This window comes from Hesperophylax consimilis, chromosome 6, assembly GCF_061612785.1.
Source record: "Hesperophylax consimilis isolate HC1 chromosome 6, BYU_Hcon_1.0, whole genome shotgun sequence".
Classification (NCBI taxonomy): domain Eukaryota; kingdom Metazoa; phylum Arthropoda; class Insecta; order Trichoptera; family Limnephilidae; genus Hesperophylax; species Hesperophylax consimilis.
The window spans coordinates 26,575,171-26,600,486 of NC_142841.1; the positions used below are offsets into that span (position 1 = coordinate 26,575,171).

The 25,316-nt window shown below is 34.2% G+C and overlaps 2 protein-coding genes across 8 annotated transcripts in view; both read left to right on the forward strand.

Annotated features, from left to right (window-relative positions):
- jar (Myosin heavy chain 95F jaguar) overlaps nt 1–25,316 on the forward strand; it is a 102,808-nt gene that overhangs the window by 41,436 nt on the left and 36,056 nt on the right. For 5 of the 7 annotated variants that reach the window (XM_089632505.1, XM_089632508.1, XM_089632510.1 and 2 more), the window contains exons 2-7: nt 10,474–10,675; nt 11,892–11,965; nt 12,695–12,824; nt 17,112–17,276; nt 19,086–19,348; nt 20,256–20,405. In XM_089632505.1, the coding sequence (XP_089488631.1) occupies nt 10,495–10,675; nt 11,892–11,965; nt 12,695–12,824; nt 17,112–17,276; nt 19,086–19,348; nt 20,256–20,405 (963 nt within the window). In that variant the 5' untranslated portion in view covers nt 10,474–10,494. The remainder of the gene's footprint in view (nt 1–10,473; nt 10,676–11,891; nt 11,966–12,694; nt 12,825–17,111; nt 17,277–19,085; nt 19,349–20,255; nt 20,406–25,316) is intronic. The other 2 variants (XM_089632507.1, XM_089632512.1) reach the window with 1 other exon arrangement.
- Nucleotides 21,313–23,275, forward strand: LOC149423141 (myb/SANT-like DNA-binding domain-containing protein 3). Its single transcript, XM_089632513.1, has 6 exons — nt 21,313–21,578; nt 21,652–21,877; nt 21,975–22,113; nt 22,370–22,441; nt 22,630–22,740; nt 22,833–23,275. Exons 1-6 carry the CDS (start codon nt 21,559–21,561, stop codon nt 23,051–23,053), a joined length of 789 nt encoding a protein of 262 aa, XP_089488639.1. The 5' UTR covers nt 21,313–21,558; the 3' UTR covers nt 23,054–23,275.

Consider the following 25,316-nt stretch of genomic DNA (forward strand, 5'->3'; position numbering starts at 1 on the left):
GTTTGTAGAATCCGTGATATTTCATTGGGAAACGAATATAGCATTTACCGAGCCTGCATCTTGCACCGATGCTCTTATTTAAAATGAGTAATAAAACTGCATTCATATGTGGCCACCCAATGGCTGTAGTGTCAAATGTCAACCACTTACGAAGCAGCATGCGAGGTCTCTCCAAGTAAAAGTCCCGATTCGTTTGAATTCGAGCTGATTTAATTAATTGTTGTTGATTCAGCTTGATGTTAATAATTGCTATTTATGCTATAAAAAATGTTTTTCTTCTTGCAACATCTGTAGAGCTACCCCAGTGTCCATATGTTGTCTATAGCAAAAAATCAAGTCATTGATATTGTGGCGGAAAGCGTACCCACACATTTCCTATTCAAGGTCGTATGCGTACACTCTTATGGGGCCTTCTTTTTTTATTATTATTTTTTTTGGCTTTTCCGATTTTATGTCCGGGTTAAATCTTCCCCATAGGAAAAACTAAACCCTTCCACACACTTTTCCACAAATGATCATCTAGTCAATCAACATTATGCAAGTGCATTATATATGCAAAATAAATACAAAACAAAGAACAACACGTCAACTCACCAGAGATCCAATGGGAAAATAATTCACCGACTCCAGATATTTTCTGGTTCGGCTCGGTAGAACTCCTAACAGGGCCTATAAATCCTACTGATCCCTCATCATACATATTTAAAAAATCTCTCGTTATCCACATGTATTCAAAATGACTGACTTTTGCATCTTTATGTATACATTTTTTGATAGATCTAATGCGCCTAAATTTTTAATGAGAGAGCTAGGTATAATGCCAGTAGCCGAAATAACGAATGGTAATATTTTTACAGTCTGAGAACGCCAAATTCTTTTTATCTCATTTCCTAAATCTGTGTATTTTCTTATTTTTTCATTAACAGATTTTTGAATATTACAGGAATTGGGAATAGCGACATCAATGATATAAGTTATTTTTTTTAATTTTGTCATGCAAAACTATATTGGGTCTATTATGACTAATTGCATTTATTTTAATTTATTTATAATCATACTTTATTTAGATATTTTTAATCATACGAATATAAAAAAAGGTAATTAAGGGTAGGTATAAGTAAATTGCCAATTTCCACAAAGGGTGAATGTTTATTTTTAGTTTGGTTGTTTTCGTGTGGAAAAGGATAGATAGGATAGCAAATTAAGGCGGGCGGAAACAAAATGCGTCTATTTAATATGTTACTCTCAGTCACAGTTTTGAGTCTAGAGGTTAATTGTAATTGGGGTGGGATATCTCTGAAGTCGTTTTCCTCTGGATCGAAAGTCGCGATCTCCAGAAATGCAATTTGAAAACCCGAATTCCTCACGTCCATAGGTTCACACCATATCAGTGCTTAGCGTGTCTAAGTGAAGTAATATTCATTATTCTTCCAAGGTCCTTTCTGTGACTTCCTTCATACGGTTCGTCCGTCGGGTGGGTGGTGTATCGTAGCTGTATCCATGTATATGTTTTTTTTCTTAAAGGCGCGAAACGTCGCTTGCGGTTGCTCGGCTCGTGCTTTTCTCATGTGTATATGAAGTATTAGGTGTATATTTCATGAAAAGCCGGCTTCATTTATTCCCACCGTCTTTTGTAGACTTATTATATTTTATCGTTTTAAATCTGGTATCAGAACAAAGCCTTGGGGAATGCCGAATTAAATTATTGCGTAACAGCACTTCTTTCAACGATCCCAATGTGTATCATTATTTTTATGCATAATGGCATTATGCGTTACATCTTGTTGTAAAGAGAACAGGGACGGTGTTTAGTTTGCATCACCCAGTTAGCGCCATTGTTATTGTTTGCTCTCCACTTGCAGTTTCATTGTATTGTTTTAGTGATGAAAGCAATGTCGATTCGCACGAGCGCCGTATGTATCATTAGTTAGCACAAGTCACACGAACACGTGATGATACGAGGCAAATGCAAATACACCTGCTTATTACCTATAAACTACATAATACTGAGACAATTCGAAGTAGATAGTGACCACAGAGGCTCAGTAAAGCCTAATTCAGAAGAGAGTTACATGTTCGGCTTCGAGACTTTTATGACGTGGGAGTTAGCGCTTGGCCTTTCACATGCGATATTATACGCTTCTTGACACAGGCTGATTGTCAGTTTGACGATTACGAAATTAATCATGATGACTCTTATATGATTTAAGATTTTCACGGCCAAAAGTATTTTTGTTATTTGTTTTTGGGGTGTTATGCCGTGTTGCGCTAACTCCTTCTTAAGCCAACGTTTCGGACAGCATTGCAGTGTCCATCATCAGGGTAGATGTGTTATTTGTTATTATGATGACTCTTAATTTTTTTATCGTCAGTTTTCTAACAGACAAACAGTAAAGTTATTTCAAATTATTAACCGACAGACAAAAATGAGTGTTGCCGATTTATTAAAATCTTAAAAGCATGCCGTTTCTAATAAACTTTTAGTACATTCATAATATATCGGAACACTTGTTTATGCACCTACGTTTGTCCTGATAATATGGGAAAATGCTAAAATTTTATAATTTTTATGAACACGTGTTCCGACATCGCCCATAACACATTCGTGTTTTACTGATAATTTATTAGGAAACCAGTCAATTAATTCGTTAAAAGCCATTTAACAAAGCACATTTATTGTATGTCAAGAATAGTTAGTTTTGAGAAAAACGCATTTGAATGTTTTACTCACTATATTAAGTTATAGTTTTGAAGTTGCAATAATTATGAACGCACGTGGGTTAGGACATAGATTGCCTGTAAAACAAAATATATACAAAGATAAAATTTTTAAACTATATAACTCAAATTTACCTAAAAGTGGACGTACAATAAGTGTGTGTGCCATCGCTGTGGTCTTCAATTGCAAATTGTGTTTTTTTGTGTAATTTCTTATGCATTACAAACAAACATTTTTTATTACACCTATGAAATACATGTAGCAGTTTCAAAAGTTAATGACATTTCAGAAATTTGCAGAGATTTGCGGAAAATGGCGACAATGGGGAAATAATCCTTTACGAATCAATTAAATGAGTAATAGTCGCAAAACATTGATATTAGACTACAGGTAATTGTAGTAACTTATAGTTGAGTAATAATAATACATTAAATAATTTTTATTTCACCAGATTAACTAGCTATCTTTTGGCGGCCCTACCTATTAAGTTTGGATTATCAATCATCGAAAGATAATGAAATTCCTTTGCGAGTAAACTGTATAATCACAATTATTATTCAACAGTTTTTGTATTAGTAAGGTTGCATTTAAACGGCTAGCGTTATCATTACTGCTGGTAAAATAACACTCTCTTTCATCTTTTTTATCCGTACTTACATTATGTTATCATTTTTCCTTGTAAATAGTTGCCACTTTTCATTATTTCAACATGTTTTCTTTATATTTTATAATGGTTTCTTTTTAACTTAAGTTTTATTTATTCGAAAATTTATTATTTCTTTAAAAATACTATTGAAATTGAATGTGTCAGAATTTCAATTGCTTTCTTGGTCGCGCCGAATCGACCGAATAATCGATAACTAATCATTTATATTGCATGCAGAAACTGAGTAAGTCTTTATTTACAGCCATTAAACGCTATAGAAACCTTCAGTGTAATATTAGTAGGTTTACTGTTTAACGTTTGTGTGTGTATGTTACGTGTGTTGTTATTTCTTATCTTAGTTCTCAGTTACGCTTGTGTCTTGTTTTCCTGGCGGTGCGGTGGTTTTATAGATTTATATGACAATGCTCGATTATTTCCGATTCGTCTCGATGCAGTATTCTCTCTTTACTTTAGTTACAGTTCATTCAGTTCTTCATCTTCTGTGAAGTTATATATCTTATCTATGTGATTAAAAACAAGAAATTCTTAGAACAATGTGATTCTTCGTATCCCTTTCGCAATACGATAGCGGATATTTAACGATGAGCTTATGTTTATAATTCCAAAGTGATGAATTTCCTGGTATGTTTGGCAGTTCCGATAATAATAATTAATTGATATAATATAGTACAGGTGCTCCGATTGTCCTCTACCTGTATGTATGTAACAGGTACGTACACAGCGGTATCTAGACTGCTTATCTGGAGATAGCTATATGTTATCTCGGCTTAATTATCAACAAAAGTATGCCTTTTTGACGATAGTGGGTATACTTCTTGATAAACTTCAATTAATTTCAATTACGAATTATTAAGAATTATTTTCTGTGAAATACAACTTTGTTAGGAGTGTTTAAAATTGTCACAAGAAGGCAGTGATTTTTCTTCTAAAATCATGAAAACTTTGATTATCTGAATCTGTCTGTGGTTTGTACCATTAAAAACTAAACGGTGAACTTTTCTGTCATGAAATGTACATTGATTTTTCTATTTATTTCTGACACGAGGAAATTTGACAATAAATATGACTAAAATATCTTTGCATGTTTTAAGAAACAATACTTCGAAAATGAGTCTTGAAACTCAGGCTTTATCTGGGTATTTACTATTATGACCTTTAAACATGCCTTAAAATTAGTATGTAAGGGCTTTTGTATTACTGTCTGTTGACCTTTCCGTGATATTCAAATCCGACAAACTCTGCTCCTACCTCCTACAGTGCAGGTATAGTATATTTATAACTTACTAAAGGGCACCTATGGTTTTCCTCGGAAGTTTCCAGTTTCATTCCATTCTAATGTTTTGTACATATTTATAAAACAAAGAATTTAATTCCTTATTCATGGTCATGGTTCTTACTCAAAATAAGTGTTATTAATATGAAACTATTTCATTGCATTTTATAGTCCAGAGAAAGCGTATCGAATTTGATATAATGTCTACGTTGTTTGCAGTAGGTACGAATGCTTGGTTGAGGTTACATTTTATATGCCTGCTCACTGATTTTAATCTAACGCTTTTTAAATTGATTGCTTCATCACTACTAGTACATCAGCGAGTATAGATTATAGTTCAATTATTTACTTTCATTGCAATTTCCTACATTACGGCGATTACCGAAGCCCCGATCTCGCCTCAATATTTATACATTCGGATGTTACTTTGTTGGAAATTTTCTCCGTAGCTTTTAAACGATGCAAAAAAATCGTGAAAAACTAAGTTTTTCACTTTCGACTCTTTTTAATGGGTAATGGTTTTAACTCGTATACAATATATTTTTAAATGATTTTATTTCCCCTCCTACAATAATATATTAAACGGAAAATTTTGCTTGTACATTGCCGGAGGACTTGACTAACAGAGGATTGAATCCGTGACGCCTGGGTGGGAACCCCACGACCGTCACCTCTTGACACTAGCCGTACTAATTTGTGTTCATTTCACGCCAGAGGCCTTGGATTTATCCTCTGGACGAATGTTACCTTTTATTTTATCTTCTATTGGCTCTTTCATAATAATAATTGGATAACTTGTATAGCGCCGTGTTTGTGAAAAATCACCACAAAGGCGCTGTACAATTAATTACGAATTCCTAGTCTCTGTCTAATTGTATTATTTAAAAACAGCTTCAGAAAAACATACATATTATTTGCAAACCGTTACAGAAAAACATACGTACCTGGCTGGTCACTTCAGATAAATAGCGCCGTTTTTTTTGTGAAAAATCACCTCAAGGGCGCTGTACAAATATATAATTGTATTTATACAATGATCTACTTGGTTAAATAAACAGATGATATTGTTGCTTCATCGGAACACCACCTTTCGTATGCTTTTCCAGAATTTGATTCCCAAAGAATTGAAAAAAAATCTCTATCCCGACTAACCAGCGCATATCGTTTTTTGTTTTTATTGAAATACTTACTTATAATAGTACGCCCAGCTTCTGATAGGCAAACCTCACGTTTGTTGTCCTCTGCTGCCTTCTGACATTACCATTAACCACCACTATTGTAACTACTTATAGTAGCGTTTTATTGAAATACTTACTTATAATAGTACGCCCAGCTTCTGATAGGCTAACCTCACGTTTGTTGTCCTCTGCTGCCTTCTGACTTTATCATTACCATTAACCACCACTATTGTAACTACTTATAGTTGCGTTTTATTGAAATACTTACTTATAATAGTACGCCCAGCTTCTGATAGGCTAACCTCACGTTTGTTGTCCTCTGCTGCCTTCTGACCTTATCATTACCATTAACTATCACTATTGTAACTACTTATAGTAGCGTTTTCGTCTGTGACATTGTCAGTATTGAGATGATGTGGCCTGCTAGCCACGGGGACTAACTGAGGCAGGGAGAGTCCATAGTCTGCAGCAGTGAAGGTGTTTGTTTGGTGTGATGTTAACGGTTTGTTCATTCCGGAGCGTGTCCGTCTCGCCTCGCTTCCTGCTCGCTGGACCACTCATCCGAGAGTTAATCTGATCCAACCAACAGATCACCGTCAAACACCAAACACTGAACACTAAGCTGAATGCAAATTGCAAAATCCTAATTCATTGGCAAATAACACCCTGCATTTAAATACCTACTTTAAAACGATATTTCAAATCACAATTAAATACGCACTTGAACCAAAAAATCCAACTAACCATCACACCATTCTCTGCCGGGGTAGGTATAGAGAGATGATGGAACGTCACACAAATCTTCTCTATCTCTCTCACGCACGTCATCTCACATCCACAATGCCGACTTAAGTACAGGTTTTGGCGGGCGACGGTTTTTGAAGTGTCATGTGTTCAAGTCAGTGCCATCTAGCAACGACAGTTTGCAAATGGCGGCCATTGGTGTTTATAGGTACTCTTTGTTACTGCTAATTTATGTGTTGTTTTTTCCGCAAGCATATTAAATAAACATAGTGATTTGACTATTAGTCTGTACTCTAGTCGGCCTTGTCACATCTGTTATAATGACAAGACTCATTTGTTTGATTCGTGATCGCTCCATGTCTTCTTATTGAGGCGTATCAGATTTATGATTTTATCCGCTAACACTTCTTTCTCGGCACATCTAATTATAATATCTAAATTGTCAAAAATATCTAAGCACCCTTTCTTATTTTTTCATTACATCGGTTTTGCGTTCTTCTCACTCGTAATACGGTCGTACCTGCATTGTTTTATCACACGTTATTTTCACTTGTGCACTTAAGGCATACCGTTAATAGCTCCGTCGTGATCTCTCACCCTTTCTCATATAATAACAGATGTATTATCATTTATATATCACAAATTATCTTCTTTTTCAAAAATAGAGAAAAATATTCCAGGGTTACGAATAACCCGAAAATATTTGAGTTCCTCCAATGATGCGTCGGCTGCAGATAATGTATTCGCAAATCGCGAATACAATCCTCTCATTCACCCAGTCTTCCGCATTTCTCCGATTCATTCAGCATCTCTTCTCTTTCTTACCTTTTTATTTCTGTATTCGCACCTTCTTTTAGCAGAAATGCCGTGTCTATTTTTAGTATCCCCCGCACATTTGTAATTCCTGAATTGTATGGCTTGAAGTCTTCGAACTGTAGGAATCCCCAAAAGTCAGTTTCGTTACGTATTCACGGTTGTCATCATTCATTTATCATGTTCTGGTCAATGGAAAGATGTTGGTTTCATCCAAACGTTGTATTTTTTTTTGATTATTCTATAAATTTTCACAAAAACCGAAACTGTTCTGATCCTCCATACTAGCGACAAAATTCATGTAAAATAATTGCACAACACCTATGTATACAGGGTGTTAAGGGATGTACTTGACTTACTTACTTAGTGATTCCTTACATTATTTGGAGTAAATAATTTTTAATTTTTTTTTAATTATTTTAATATAGATCATATGGGTTACATTAATACATACATATTTTGCAAAATATAATATTTAGGTTCATTATTGGTCATGTATACCTTATCAGAAAAGAGGAGCTCTTGTGCCTGATAAGGGAGCCACAATTCTTACTTAGATTTTTAAATGTAAACTATATATAATAATATATATATATATATTTTTTTACTATATATTTTTTTACTATAAATTTTTTTGGAAAAAAAGTTTGACTTTATTTATTTGTTCTTGTTGGTTCGTAATACAGCGCAATTCGGAAGGGAGATTATTGTAGTTTTTTATGGCTTGGTAAATATAATGGTTTTGCATTTGAGTTGTTTTAAAGATTGGCGTAATAAATTGATTTCCATTTCTCATCAGTTTGTAAAATTCTTGATATTCTGTGTTATTTTTTTCTTTACACATTTTTATAATGGAAGTTTGCTTAAATATATCATCAATATTTGTAAATCAAGTTTTGTAAATCAAACAAACCAATAATGTAAATCAAATTTTGATCTTCGGTGACTGTAAGATTTTTTTCTCTCAGGAATAACTGTTTTAAAGTAAGCTAAGTCCCTTAACACCCTGTATGTATTATAAATCATTCAATCGAAGCTTAAAGACGTAAATCACTACAAATCTTAAATATAGCTCTGGCACCCTAACACAGTATGTATTTTTCATGTTCCAAATTTGTTTTTGCTAAATACTAAATTCCTTATAATGAATCCCATACTCGACTACCATAATACGGACATGTGTCTAGTGTGGTAGTCGAAAAGCATGTAAAAAACCTGTATCCAAATATATTTTTATGAATAAAGAAAAAAATATAAATATATAATTTCCCCCTCTTTTTCATAAAGGACCCATGTAATGGAAAGAAAGGCTACAACATTTCTCTCGACGGCAGAACCTCAATCCATTTACGTACACAAATCTAAATATAATATATTTTAATACAAGTTCATCAGATCTGAAGCCATTGTTCTATTTCTCATAATTTGTACTGTTTCGTATAACAATTTTTACTGTTTCTTATAAGAATTTGTACTGTTTCGTATAACAATTTGTACTGTTTCGTATAACAATTTGTACTGTTTGGTATAAAAATTTGTACTTTTTCTTATAACAATTTGTACTGTTTCGTATAACAATTTGTAATGTTTCGTATAACAATTTGTACTGTTTCTTATAACAATTTGTACTGTTTCGTATAACAATTTGTACTGTTTCTTATAACAATTTGTACTGTTTCGTGTAACAATTTGTACTGTTTCTTATAACAATTTCTACTGTTTCGTATAACAATTTGTACTATTTCGTATAACAATTTTATTGGGAACCTTCAAACTTATATTTAGTATTTTGATGCAGGTTCTAGGTGCCTACCATGTAGGTAATACTAATATGTAATAATATGACCGATGAAACTTATCGCTTTTGTTGATAAACTTCATTTTTTCAACCACACATGAGTGAAAACCATTGCAGTATTATTGATGTTTCTCGTAATTATTACATTTTCAAGAATACATTACATACTTGGCCCTGCAATAAAAAGTTAGTAAAAGTTCAATGATAGTAGAGTTTTGTCCCTTTCAACAATGAATATTAGAATGCGTGCAAAAATTTACTTATCACTATTAATTTTTCTTTCCAAAAAAAAAACGTTTGTGCCTAATGCCTACGTAATATATGTATGTTTCATAACATCGTTCATATGAAATTCACTGGACGAATGAAAAATAATTTCTACAATGTAAAAAACTTCCATTAACTAATATTTACCATCCAGAACTCAAGAAATTAAAGAACGTCGCCGAAATTGTGTATTTTGATAACAAAAATTCTACCCCCTAACCTCCCCATTCGCAATTTTTAACCTAATAGGTTTGAGAGCTCTAAAAATTCATGATTACATTTTCCATATAAGTACATTATATCATTTTAAATATATTTTTTGTTCATGGGCACAGTTCAAATTTTAGAATTTTATAAAAGCTGAAAAGAACCGGTTCCAAAAATAACCGGTTCCTTAAAAAATAATGATCTAGTAGCAATAAAGTCACAGGGACAAAAAACCGTGACAGAAATGTACGTCGTACATGAAGCTGGGTTCATTAGTTAATTTTTATTCTTTTAAATTTTTTATTTGACTTTGGAAAACGTTGTTTGATTAGACATTTATCTTTTTGATTTTTTTATTCGAAGTTTGCAAATTTTTCATGATGGGAAATTTTTGATCTTTAAAAACTTTATTTGAAATTTATCGGAAAATAAGTCGGGAAATTTTAATAAAATCATTTGTCTTTTTGAAATTATGTGAACTTTGTAAATTTATTGCTATTCTAAAAAAAAAATACATCCGGGAAAATTGATTTTAATTTTCTCGGAAAATTGTTCGGAATACGGATCGGGAATTTTTTTATTGATATTATGTGAAGTTTGGATATTTTCTGTGTTGGGAAATTTTTATATTTCTGAAAAAAATTTCTTCCGGAAAAATGATAAAGTTTTGGTCGGAAAAATGGTCGGGAAATTTTTATACCTAAGTAGCAAAAACTCTGGACTTTTAAAATGATGAAGATGATGAAGTGATAAGGAAATCAGATAAAGTGTATAGAAAATAATAGATATTTTGTTTATCTGTTGCAGTAGCGGAGTAACGGAGTAGCCATGGAGAAGCAGCTCGTATGGGCGCGGGACCCAGTCGAGTGCTTCGTGCTGGGCCGCATCCACGAGCTGATGGCTGACGGCGTGGAGATCATCCCGCTGGACCCCAAACTGCGGCGCCGCACCTGCGCCTTGGAGGAGGTCTTCCCCGCTGGGGAGCCAGACACCGAGGTGGATGACAACTGTGAGTGTTTTATTTATTGTTTTTGTGTTTAATTCGTAGAACTCCATTTAATTTTTTTATAAATTTAATTTAGATTAAATTTGATAATATTATTATTAAGTTCTGCAAGTGTTTTAGTTTTTTATTATTGTGACAGCTGTTTCGGCTTACAAGGCCATTTTCAAACTGTGGTTAGTCCAACGTGGTTAGTAAAAACGTCGTCTCAATGTGGACTAACCAACGTTTGAAAATGGCCTTGTAAGCCGAAACAGCTGTCACAATAATAAAAAACTAAAACACTTGCAGAACTTAATAATAATATTATCAAATTTAATCTAAATTAAATTTATAAAAAAAAAAAAAAAAAAAAAAAAAAAAAAAAAAAAAAAAAAAAAAAAAAAAAAAAAAAAAAAAAAGTGAGTGTTTTATGTCAGACAGACAGACCCACAGACCCCCCTAGGGCAGGTCTACAGCAAGCAAGCAAGCACAGCTGATGCATGGAGAAAAATTATCCTGTTAAAATTTGATAGCACGCCAATTTCTTGAAAGATAGATATATTCTGATTAGTCATTCAGAATATATCGAGAACACGTGTTCTTTTCCTAGTAAATAAGTATCATAATGGAATGCAACAATTTCATTATGTTAATATCAATTTCAATATTTGTATGAACACGCGTTCCGCCGTCCTTATAAAACATTCAATATCATATTTTTTTGGTATAACTTAATGAGTAATATTCGATTAAATTATAATATTTAATTATTGAAGACAATATTAGCGATTTCTAAACGAAAATTTGAAACAGATAAAGATAGGGTCACATCTAGGACTCGAACCTAGGACAAGGCAAAGGTCCTAGATTAGAGTCCTAGATGTGACCGTATCTTGTTCTATTTGTTCTGTTTCAAATTTTCATTTCTGAATCATTAATATTGTCTTCATTTTAACTGATACTTTGTTAGGAAATCATTCAACAAAAGCTTTTCAAAATAAAACATCAAAAGTCAATTTATTCGTTAAAGGCCTGCAGTCCCTTTTTAACAGGAAAACGAAGAATTTGACCAAAGTTTTAATAAATTAACAGTTTTTTATATCAGTAAGTTTTCTCCCTGTGGTGGAGATCATCCCGCTGGATGCCAAACTGTGGCGCCACACCTGTTTTTCAACCCTTTTCAACTAGAATCAATTTGAAAATGCGGCAATACTAATTTGTGAATATTTTTTTGTTACAGGTAATTTAATGTTTCTGAATGAAGCAACCCTCCTAAATAATGTTAAGATGCGATATAAGAAGGAGAAAATATATGTAAGTTGCACTGTTGAATCTATCTTATTTTATTAGTATTTACCAGTCCTATAATTCATTTTATTGCACGGCTGTCTTATTTTTTGCAAATCGTCATTTTTTGGGAAAGGTGGTGTTAAGTATTTTTTGCGTTATTTCGGTGTAATTTTTGGGAAAAGCGCTGATATTTTTCAGTAAAAACAGTGATATTTTGCAACAAAAGTGATGCTATATTCTCTTTGGTGTTAGGTATTTTTCGGCAAATTTCGCATTATTTCAGTGTAATTTTTGGGAAAAGCGGTGTAATTTTTCAGTAAAATCAGACCTATATTCCCGTTTTCGTATTTTACAGAAGAAATGGGTGGGGCAGTGAAAATAGTGGGGCAGTACAAGGCATTTTTGATGTAAAGTTAGTTGCATTATGGCTATTCAATCAAACTTGATTCAAGTTGGATTCAACTCGATTCAAGCTTTTCATTTATTATTATTCAGTCAAAAGTTTAATTAGAATCTACAATATTACTTCCTTATTATTTATTTCCACACCAGAATATCATGAATAATAAAATTCGTGTTGAGTAGATAATTGAAAATTGCGAATTTCATGTAAAAATGAAATGTGAAATTTTCATATTTCATTCTTCCTCACATTTCAATTTATTAATTGTGAGTTTATGATGATAATAATAATGGTGTACAATTTTTCTAATATCTGTTCATGAAATTAAATATTATTGTTTTTTTTTTCAGACCTATGTAGCCAATATTCTTGTGGCAGTTAATCCCTATAAAGACATAGCCAACTTGTATGCCTCTAGTACGATAAAAAAATATCACGGACAATCCTTGGGTAAAATGCCACCTCATGTTTTTGCAATTGGTAAGTTCATTTTTCTTACTCATTTTTTTTTCAACTATATACACGGTGTCCGGAAACTCGTAGTACAAGCGGGAAACTGGAGAATCTACACCACATGGGGAACCAAAAAAAACATAAAAGTTTTTTGATTTGAGCATTTTCAAAAAAAAAAAAAAAACAAAAAAAAAATATTTTTCGGCTATTTTAGGGTTAAAGTTTTTTCTGGTGTTTAGGGTTGAATAACAGATGTTTTAACCCTGCAGAGCAGAAATATTTTATGATTACACCGGGTTAAATGAAGGGTGATTTCAAAATAATGCTTCAAATCCGAGTTTCTTCATTTGTTTTACTTTCTAATAGTTTTAATTAGTTGGGTACTTTGATCTTCAGTAATAATTTATAAGAATTTGATTAAAAAAAAAAAAAAAAAAAATCAACTTCAAACTCGATTTACTCGATAACGAAAGCTCAAATAAAAAAAATATATACTACAAATCGACTCCAAATGTGATGTAGATTCACCAGTTTCCCGCTTGTACTACGAGTTTCCGGACACCCTGTATAGTTGTTTTTAAACATAGATAAAGGAATTATAATTCCTTTATCTATGTTTAAAAACAAACCCACACCCGGACAATCTTCTTTATTCAGTTTGTCTGGAGAGGTGATTCTATATAATAGTAGGAAGTAATAAATAAATAACTTTTTCGGAATTAGGTACCTATGTTTATTAAATATCTATTGAACCTATGTTTTTGGTTAAAAAGTTGAAATGATTGTATGGAAAAAAAAATTGTATTGGCAAAATACAATTGAATTTCGAAAAAAATTATAAATCGTTCTTACTTCTACTGTCATGTAGTGCACTTTAATCCCCATACCGTGTATATGTTATCGGAAATGTATGATATCTAGGAAATATATGATATCTAGGAAATGTATGATATCTAGGAAATGTATGATATCTAGGAAATGTATGCTATCTAGGAATTGTATACAACTCCTAAGAAATGTATTCAATTCCGAAGCTATTTAGGAAATGTGTAAAATATTGTTTTAAAAATTATTTAATATATACATACATATCCTGGGAAATGTATACATTTCCTAGGAATTGTATATAATTCCAATATCGTATTAGGAAATGTATAAAACGAACGCTTTCTGTAATATTAGTACACATTGTTTTATTTGTTATATTCTTATAAAGTTATACTTAGGTTAAGTTAGGTTAAATGTTCTTATAAAGTTAAACTTAAACATAAATGTTCTTATAAAGTTAAACTTAGGTTAGGTTAGGTTAGGTTTTTTTTTTTTTTTTTTTTTTTTTTTTTTTTTTTTTTTTTTTTTTTTTTTTCCTTTGGGTGTTCTCTGTTTTTTACCTTGTCTATTATTTATCAAGGTTTCTTTAAACTATTTGATTTTTTAATGAGCTATTGAGTTTAATTTTTTCATGTATGTTGAGATAGGTAAGGGTTCATGTTATTTTTAGAGAGGTTAGTGGGACTATCTGACATGGGCTATCCATTACTCCAACATTTGTTTGACAGCATGAGGGAACCATGTAAAACCTCAGCCGGAGTAGTTTTGTGAATCTGAAAGAAAATTGTGGATGTTCTGTTAAGATTATAATTGCTTACCCTCTTGACAGAACCATTTGTAGGATAGGAAGTGTTCTTTAGCGCTCTTGGTTCGTGATTTCTTGCGTTAGCCATGTTTTAGATTGATCGGATAGCTATAGTGATCGTGCTTAATGTGATTTAAATTTATTTTTATGTCTTTTGATTATTATTTATTTTGTTCCTTAATTTTTGTAATGATGTTTTTTGCGAACTTAATGAAGATTTTTCGGAGAGGTATAATTTTTATGACATCAGAAATGTCAGTAAAGTTCATATCTCTTCTCTGGCATTCTTTGGTTATTTGCCATCTTTCCATCGTGAACATTGGGCAGTCTAGCAACAGATGTTTCACTGTTTGGTCCGATAGTTTGTCACACGGGCATGCGGGACTATCTTTCAGCTTGAATCTCTGAAGGTAGGATAGGTTTGCTCCGTGACCGGTAAGGATTTGTGTGAGTTCGAAAGTTGGAGTTGTCTTATTACCAAACTCTTTGGCTTCTGTTATACTCCTGAAAAATAGCCGTGTTCCTTTACCTGTATCAGAGTTTTTATACCTTTGGTCCCATTCTTCGAGAATTGCCTCCTTTATTTTGAACTTTGCGTAGCTCAGTGGGAATTTTAAATAGAGTTTTTGTGTTTTGCTTTTTAATGCAGCGTCTTTTGCTAGCTCGTCTGCTCTTTCATTTCCATTTCCATGGATTCCATTGTGCCCGCGTATCCATAAAAATTTACAGGTAGACCCTCTTTCTCTCAAGAGTTGAGCCGAGCATTGTATATTGAAGACCATAGGGTTGGTTGGTGTCCCTGACTCTAGTGCGTGTGCAGCGCTTTGTGAGTCTGTTAAGACGTTAACTTTTTCCCAATGCTGTTTGTTGACCCACTCTAGTGCTTGCATTATTGCGAAAAGCTCTGCTTGAAATACTGAGCAGTAATCTGCCAGGGGCAGTTTCTTTGCTGTAATTTGACAGAGTGCCCAGAGTGGAAGATACTACCAGTATCGCCCTGGTGTAAGACTACCATTCAGAATTGAAACGTTGCTCCAAATGGCTTTAGCCGTGTTTAGTGACTAGATCTGAATAGCCAGGTACTTCCCCACCTTCCTGTTTCCCTTCCCCACTTACCTTCAGCCTCACAACATCCCCCAATTGGGGATGCCATAGTCTCACTGGCTCCAGACGGGAGCAGTTGGGACACTTGTGAGGTATTCACTATAAAAAATAAAAAAATAAAAAATTTCTCCGCTAGCATTGAACACTGTGTAGGCCGCACCCACTTTTCCTCCAGTTTTACTTCCATCTGTGTATATATCTATTTCGTTCTCTTCAAAGGAGTTTCTCTCGTATGTTCCTGGAAAGATGACATGTTCTCCAATTTGTTTACTAGGGTGAGGTAGATGAGTAACCTTTACGATTCCCTGGTACTTTTTATCGTCAGGTAGTAGATGCAAAGTTCTGTTCCTTTTTGTCTCACCGATAAGTCTGAGTTCTTTGAGTTTTAGGTCCAAAGGTGTTAGTCCCCCAATTGCCTGCACAGAAGTAAGGGACACAGTGCGGTAGGCTTTACATATTCTAATGCCGATGGCCCTTTGGACTCTATCTAGTTTTTTGCGAATATTTTTTCGTTTTGCAGCTGTTGCCCATACCGTCGCGGCGTAAGTTATTATTGGTTCGACTACTCCTATGTAGATTGTCCTTAATATCTCAGAACTTAGTCCCCAAGTAGGTTTTGCCATAAATGCAAGTTTCTTGGTTATATTGACAGCTTTTTGGCATACCATGTCCACATGCTTGCTCCAATTTAACTTGTCGTCTATGACTATCCCTAAAATTTTTCAATCCCGAGAGAGTGGAACAATTTTACCATTCATCACAATGTTTGGTGGGAGTGTTTTCCTCTTACTGATGAATAGTGCTTTTGTTTTTTCCTTTCGATTTTAACCAAATTTTTGGTTTGGTTGGGTTGGGTTAGGTTAGGTTAGGTTAGGTTAGGTTAGGTTAGGTTAGGTTAGGTTAGGTTAGGTTAGGTTAGGTTAGGTTAGGTTAGGTTAGGTTAGGTTAGGTTAGGTTAGGTTAGGTTAGGTTAGGTTAGGTTAGGTTAGGTTAGGTTAGGTTAGGTTAGGTTAGGTTAGGTTAGGTTAGGTTAGGTTAGGTTAGGTTAGGTTAGGTTAGGTTAGGTTAGGTTAGGTTAGGTTAGGTTAGGTTAGGTTAGGTTAGGTTAGGTTTGGTTAGGTTAGGTTAGGTTAGGTTAGGTTAGGTTAGGTTAGGTTAGGTTAGGTTAGGTTAGGTTAGGTTAGGTTAAGTTATGTTAAGTTAAGTTAGGTTTAGGTTAAGTTATGTTAAGTTAAGTTAAGTTAAGTTAGGGTAGGTTAGGTAAAATGTTTTACATTTCAGATTGCTATTTAGGAAATGTATAGATTTCTTAGGAAATGTGTCTAATATAATTTATTTCACACATTTCTATTCGATTTTAGGAACTACATACATTTCCTAGGAATTGAATACAATGACAGATTACATACATTTCCCTTTAACATATATGCAGGTTGTTAAGGGACATACTTTAACCAGTGATTCCTGACATTAGTCATAGTACCTATATAGATTTTACCAACTTTTGTTACCAGCATTACAGGATTCACCAGTGTTTTGTTTCCGGTATATTTCATTAAAACAATTTGATATTCTAGCTGACAAGTCCTTCCGCGACATGAAATCCATGAAGCAGTCTCAGTCCATCATCGTGTCGGGAGAGTCGGGTGCGGGCAAGACGGAGTCCACCAAGTACATCCTGCGCTACCTGTGTGACCTGTATGCTTCGGGCGCCGGGCCCATAGAACAGAAGATCCTGGACGGTGAGTATTTTACTCACACATTCCAGATAAAGCCATAAGTCCCTAGAGCAAGCATCCCAGTCCATCATTGTGTTGTTGACTCATACATTTGATCATAACCTGTGATCGTAACCCCCACTCCAGTTTTCCCGGTAAAAAAGGCTTCTCTTTTCCTTACATTACTGTACAGACCCCGGCGTTCTGGATGATCATTAATCTTCCTCTTTTGCTTCTGACTTTCCTGTAACTACGAGTTTCTCCAGGTTTGAGTTCACAGTTTGGCAATTAACGTGTCCCAAACAACTTAGGATACAGTTGATAGTCAATTGTAGCCTAAGCTGTCCATAGAATTTTGAACATTTTTCTCAATCACATTTCTCTGGGAGCATTTTGTATTTTTTTTTTTTTAAATATTAACACAAAAAAGGAGGTCCTGAGGAAAAAAAAGTGTTGTCATCTTTTGGGATGCTGTGTGGAGTCTTTTTTAAGCAAAGTTGGATAGGAATCTAGGGATCAGTGTGTCCGGGAGCGACAGACATATGAATATATCCCGCAATATATCTGCAGCGCAAGGCAATGGGTCGAGAGACCAGTTGGAGAGGTCAAAGGGTCTCCCCAAACACAGCTGGTGGGCACGCATCCTAAACACACCTCACCCGATGAACCTGGGCACTCCTGCTAAGTCACCAAACGTAGCGAACCACTTGAGGTAACCTATGGCAGAGGTGTTGGTTATCCAATAAATGGTTCCCGGGGCGGTGGTACCCAAACCCTCTCCGAAATTAAGTAAATCGTAAAAAGCAGAACAATCAAAAAAAACTAAACAATTTAAAAATCTCGATTAAACATTGGATCATTAACTCTTTGCACGTGGCCGTATCAACTGTTGTTACGGCAAAAAGCCCATACTCACACGCGGCTGTATCAACAGTTGATACGGAAACTTTGACGGCCGATATTCCAGCGCTCTTTCGTCATAAATATATTTCTTGCTCACTTAAACATTTGTAGAACTATCACGATATCATATATATATATATATATATCATCTACAAGAATTTCTCAAAAATAAAATTGTATTTCATAAAAAAAGATCGATAATCAAGTGCGCCTCTTCGCGCCTTTTAGTTCTTTACTTTACATTTTTGTCGACGGATGGCGTTAGTACTAGTATATCATTCATAACTTTTCATAACTAATATTAAGTGATCATGGTGTCTCACTTGTGTCTATCAACGCAGTGGCCTAAGTACACACACGCCGAGTGAATGGCGGGACCACATTCAAAAGATACAGTCGTCTTTGTATGAAATTTTATGTTTTTGTTTTTATAAACATCTAAGAGTGTTGACACACCAGGATTTGTTTTCATATTGTGGAGAATAATCTGTTCTGTCTATATAGTCCAATAAATCATGCCAGAATGCTATAATTTGACATTTAATTGCGTGCATAGGTATTTGAAAATATGTACCGCGTACAGGTATAGATAAAACGGAGCAAATTAACGCGTTCAAAGGGTTAACAAGGGCCGTGCTGTAATAAATACATAGTCAGCTCGCCCAAATCTAAATTAAAAGTTCTCTAATGGCATTGTTGTACCAATTCCAACAAGACCAGCTTTAATTAATATCAAAAATGCACTTATCGAAAGCTTATTGAAAAATGTACCTCTTGTTAGAATAAAATATATGTAAACCAGCCTGTCTCGACACAGGATATTCCTAGTAAGACGGGCATATTAAAAAATATGTGTAATCTTTACTTATATAGATGTACCAAATGAATGATATACATAGTATAATGATGAATTCTTTATTTGTACTCCAGCCAACCCCGTGCTAGAAGCATTCGGTAACGCCAAGACGACCCGCAACAACAACAGCTCTCGCTTCGGCAAGTTCATGGAGGTCCACTTCAGCTCCAAGTACCAGGTGGTGGGCGGCTTCATTTCCCACTACCTCCTGGAGAAGTCCCGTATCTGTGTGCAGTCACCCGAGGAGAGGAACTACCATGTGTTCTACCTGCTCTGTGCCGGCGCCCCCGAGGGCCTGCGCAACGCCCTGAAGATCACCAAACCTGATGATTATCATGTAAGATAGTAAATTGTTACGTCTACTGTTGTAATAAGTCAGCCGCCTCAGAACCTCAGACTCAAAAGCCTCAAAACATGGACAGAAGGATGATTTCTCAAAATTTAACAAACCGAGGGCTAACTTCAGGATGCCTTATTGCTGAGGTAGTGACCAATTTCAACTGCACAAGGCTAACTTTGGTAGTCACTAATAATAAGTTGTCATTATAACTCCTGAAGTGTCTATGTCTAAAGTCAAGGGTTTTGAAAGAGAGAGTATAACAGTACAAGTGGTAAACACATTACTTGGAGTTGATTTTATGGTATGTTTTGATTTGAACTTTCATTTTCGTGTAAATGAGGTTGTCCCCTGATTATTTTATGTTGATGAAAATGTATTATATTTAAAAAGTTAACAACGACAATAAAATTAGTTTTTCGATATCTCGAAAAATGACGACGCTATAAGCTTTCAAAGTGAACATTGGTAAAATGTATGCAATTCTGTCTCGAGACGTCACAGGCATTACAATTCATAATTCGAATGTAGTACCGCTGCGCATGTACCGTGATGATACACGTTTTTGGGCCGACCACAAATACCAACATTTTAACGACTTATATCTTCGGTATATTCTGAAAATTTTAAAAGTTCTGTCCTCAGCGTGCTCGAATTAGTATGGTACATTTGTAAAAAACATTAAATTTCATTTAGGAGACAACCTCATTGAGACAACTTTCTTTGGTCATATTCAAAATGTTCAATCACTACAGGGTTCAGCTATTGTCTTTTAAAATGTGTCAAAAAATGTAGACCCAGTTCCAATAGTTTGTCAACTTGGGATTATTAATATTATCTTGGGAAAAATTATGCCTAGTTTTTCAGTGTATATATATTTTTTAATAAATGTTTTGGAATATTTTAGTACCTGAAGAACGGCTGCACCCAATACTTCACCAGCCCGGCCACGGAGAAGAAGCTGCTTCCTAGCCAGAAGAGTCAGCAGCAGCAGTCCCGGGGGGGACTTAAGGACCCCATGCTGGATGATGTGGAAGACTTCAATAAGTTGGACCAGGTAAGGGACTCTCGATAAACACTGATTCTCTGCCTGTTTTCAAATTGATCAAATTGTGATCATGAAAAGCACAACGTTAATACATATTATTCTTAATAGCTGATCGCAATTTAATTAGAAGTTAAGACGGGCTGGAAATCAGCGTTTAACGGGTAATGTTAACTACTAATGCCTCAACCATAGGTTATTAAAGTCCAAATCCAAATCTTCTCTTTTATATGATTTATTTTTTATATTTAAACACAAATAACTTTGAAATCACTTTAATATATATATAACCTCTACATGTTTCATGAACAAAGTTCACCTCATCAGGAGTAAGTATATACATACTCCTGAGTTATATACAGGGTGTCCGGAAACTCGTAGTACAAGCGGGAAACTGGTGAATCTACATCACATTTAGAGTCGATTTTGGGTCAATCCGCACCAAATCATCCAGAAAATTTTGGATTTGTCACCCACCATCTCAGATTTTGATGAAACTTTAAATTTTTAATCCTTCCATATAGATAAGAAAATATACCAAATTTTACCTTCCTACCTCAACTCGTTTTTTTTTTTATGGGCAGTTGAAGTTTGGGCAAAATAAGCGTTTTTACATATTCCGAGCACTCCGGAAGAGCTTGTACCTTCAATGAAAAAAAATTGTATCTTTATCATTTATAGTGCAAATGCAATGAAAATTTTCAATATTATCAAGAAAACTATGCTGATTGCAGAAAAAAATAAATAAACCCTTTACATTTATCTACTTGACTTTAAAAAATTACCAAAAGTAATTTTTTAAGTAATTTTTGGGACGGAAAAGGTACTTTACAAAAAAGCAATATCTCGGGAAGGTACAGTGTTAGGGTGGGTTTTTTCATTTACCTTTACTTTTAGCAGTGCAGTTTACAGTTACTTTCGCAATACATTTGACATTTAAGGAAAAATGAGTTTTTTCACGACGCCAACTGCTAAAGTAAAGGTAAATAGGGATGACAGCATGATAACTAATCTAATTCCCAAACTTTTGTTTTGGGAGCTGTTCATATATTTTTTTCATGTGGCAACTCACACATTAAATGTCAAACATTCTATGAATTCTATGCGTATTGCGTTGTTTATGATTGTATCTTCTGGTGTAAATATTGTTATTTAAATAATAATAATGAGTTTTATCGTCGAAAAGTAAGTAAAAATTCAATTGAATTAATATTAATAGTTATTTTTCAATATATAACCAATGTATACATGTTTGCAGCGAACGTGGAAACAATTTTTCGGCGAGGGAAATCGACATCTTAAAAGATTTGCTACAAAAATATGGAGCCATAATTATGTGCAAGAGATCTGATGCATTGGGCTCACGTGACAGGGAAAAAGCCTGGAGCTCTTTGACAAGTGAGTTCAATGCATCGACAAATGTGCTCCGGACAACGAAGCAGCTAAAATATAAGTGGGAATATATAAAGCGTGTTGCTAGAAAGGTATTACAATCACTACTCATTTGATGTTATCTCTCATCTATTCGTGATAATTTCACTTGTTTATAATTGAAAAAAATGTGTGTTTTGTATATTTTAGGAAGCTGGAAAGCAAAAACAGTCACAGCAAAAAACAGGTGGTGGGCCTCCCATTCCGCCAATGTCGGAAACTTCTGAGTGGATTTCGGGCATTATAAAGGAATCCATTGTGGGGATTTCCTCAACATACGATGGAGATTGTAAGTTCTCATAGACACGTCATATTCCTAAGGAAATAAATGTATATCATGTGATGTGGTGTGTAGATGCAGTAATGTGGATTATCTCTTGCCGCGGGGTGTGGTGATGAATACTGTTGTCTCATTATTTCATCATATTTTTCATGCAGTTTACAGTTATTTTTATATAATAACAAGTTAAACTTTTAACAAAGGTGATGTCTAAAATAAAAACAAGCCGGTTTGGTATTTATATAAATATAATTCATCTTTTCAGCTACATCAAACACAAACAGTTCTAAATTAAGCGCTGACAAACTACAAATTGTACAGCAGCTCATGGGTTCAGGTAAGAAATTCTCTAATTTTATAATGTTGTATAGATGCTTGAGATCCTTGCGGCCAGGCAGATAAACATGTAATTTACAAACTTCAATCTCAACCTGCAAAGCAACCGCCCGTTAAAGACTTGCTCCCAACAACTGTCATCATTTCTTTAAGCAGAAGTTTAAGTACATAGCTATTTTTTGATTTCAGAAGAAAATCCTGGAATGGATATACTTCCATGTCAGCAGTCATCAGTGGTAGATGTTGACCTTATAAATATTGAAAACCAGAATAATTTCCCAGCAGAAACTCCCTTGAGAAGTAAGTGGAAACATTTTTATCAATAAAAATTTGTGTATAAATTAATTTATGAATCCAATAAATAAAAAAGTGTGTTTATTATCTTTTTCCAGACATTCGCAAAAGGTTTCATACAAAAAATTCCCCAAAACAGACAAATCTTTCTGTCAGCACTACTAATTTAATAGAATTGAAGGGAGAGAAATTACAAATGGAAATAAATATGATGAAGCGGGATAATGAAAGAAAAGAAGAAAAACATGCTGTTGAGATGGAAAACTTTGAACTACAAAAAAAGTTTAGAAATACTTATATTACAAAAACAATTAAGTGAATTTAATTGTTAATTAAATAATAAATAATACATAAATCATATTTTTAAAAGAGTGCATCATTTCAATTCCTCGTTTTCTTATTTCTTATTCCATATAATGTGCACAGTACACACTGCACGTGAGTTACAAGTGCGAGGTACAATGGTTTTCACATTGCGTCTCTGACAGCCAACCAAAAAAAAAATATATATTTAATATATGTATATAAACCTCCTCTGCTTCCGCCACATTCATACTTCTATGTATTGAGTTGGATCCTTCTAATTTCTAATGAATTTATGTCAATGAAAACCTGCAAAGGGTCACTTAATGGAGTACTGTAAGAAAGTGGTTATCTATGTTCATAAATATGAACGATACAAGGAATAAATACTTAGTGGTCAAAATAGGAATGAATGAGTGCTTCCCTAGCATTGCTTCCAGAGGTGGTCGGCGCACCGCTGCCACCGCCTTCATTGTTATCCATTCGGATCATATCTGTCGAGCTCAACATACATTTCCGGATCTACCTCAGGAATGTTCTTTTTTAAACAAATATTGTGTAAAACTGCGGTGGCAAGTATGACACTTTCGATTCTGTTTTGATTTAATCTTAATTTGGTCGCAATGCAGGGAAAACGTCTCTTCCAGACACCATACGAACGCTCTACTGGATTTCTGGTGCGAATATGGCATCTATTGTATAGTTCCTGCCCTGGTGTAATTGGATTCCTAAGAGGTGTTAAAAGGTAGCGCTGCACGCCATAACCCCCATCTCCCAAAATTACGTTGCTTCCAAAATCTCCATTCTCCAACCTGCCTTTAATGTTGCTACCATTAAAAATGGTGCTGTCATGGCTAGCTCCTGGCCATCTACATACAATATCCAAAATTAGTAGATCAGCATTACAAATTGTTTGGACATTGTATGAGAAATAACCTTTACGGTTTCTGTATAACTCCGCAGTATTTCCACCTGAAATTATAAAATATTGTAGTATATTCCAATTGCATAAATATATGCGAAAACCAAATATTACTGTTTTGTCTCATTTACATTCATACATACTCATCTATTTTTCTGACTCCTGACATGGCCCGACTTAAGTATCTGATTCACTTGATCGTGCCACGTCTTCCTCGGGCATTCCAGACTTCTTTCACCATTCACATTTGCGTCATATGTTCTCCTTTCCTTTCTTTTCCTTCTTTCTTCATTCATTCGCTCTGCATGCCCAAACCATCTGAGGGCCCTTTCTTAATCTTACTTATTACAGTTAAATAAAAACACGAAAAGCTTATTTACCTGGAGATGTTATTGGTACATGGGTACAATCGATGGCTCCTATAACATTTGGGAATTTGGCCAATCTATGAAACTTTCTGTTATTCTCTAACATTTCAGCGTCACTTCTGGGCATTGATATAAAGTTTTTTATTGAGTGACGCTATCGCCTTTGACACATTGAAAATTATTTTACATACTGTACTTTTGTGTACATTTGCAATGTCCCCAAGTACTCTTTGCATTGAACCAGTTGCATAAAACCGCAAAGCCAGTAACAGCTGTTCAGATGGTTTGACAGCATTATTCCTAAGGAGAGAAAGAAAGTCATTATCATTCTATTTACGTGATGTAATTTGAATAAATTGTTGTAAAAATGTTTGTAATTTCATTTTATTAACCATTACTTACATATCGGTGGGAGTACATATCATATCTGCGATTAATGTAGTTAAAAGTCGAGCAGTTTCCTTATTGACACGAAATCGGCAAATAAAATCATGATCTTCCATTAGATACATGTTCCGACGTATATTATGTCGCTTAACACGTCGCGTCATATTCATTACAACTTCATCATCAGAACTTGAAGAACTGTCACTTGTTGCAAACATTTTGTTAAGTAATATTGGTAATATATAATAGCAAATACCGCCAAATAGCTACAACAAAAAATAACCTCTAAACTCTTGAACTGTCACTTCGGCAATGGCAGCCATTTTTTACTTTACAATTAGCATTTACAGCACGGTTGCCTAGCTGTAAGATTGTAGGTAAAAGTAAACGGTAAATGTCAAATGAAAAAACTCATTTCTATGACTTTTACTGTTTACTTTTACAATTAGCATTGCATTTAGCATTCTCGGTAAATGAAAAAACCCACCCTTAATGAAGTAATTTTTTTTTTTATTCATATCTACAAATAGCATAGAATCACATACAAAAATAAAATTCATGGCATTTTACTTGCTTCAATAAATAAAATCCATTTTAAACTT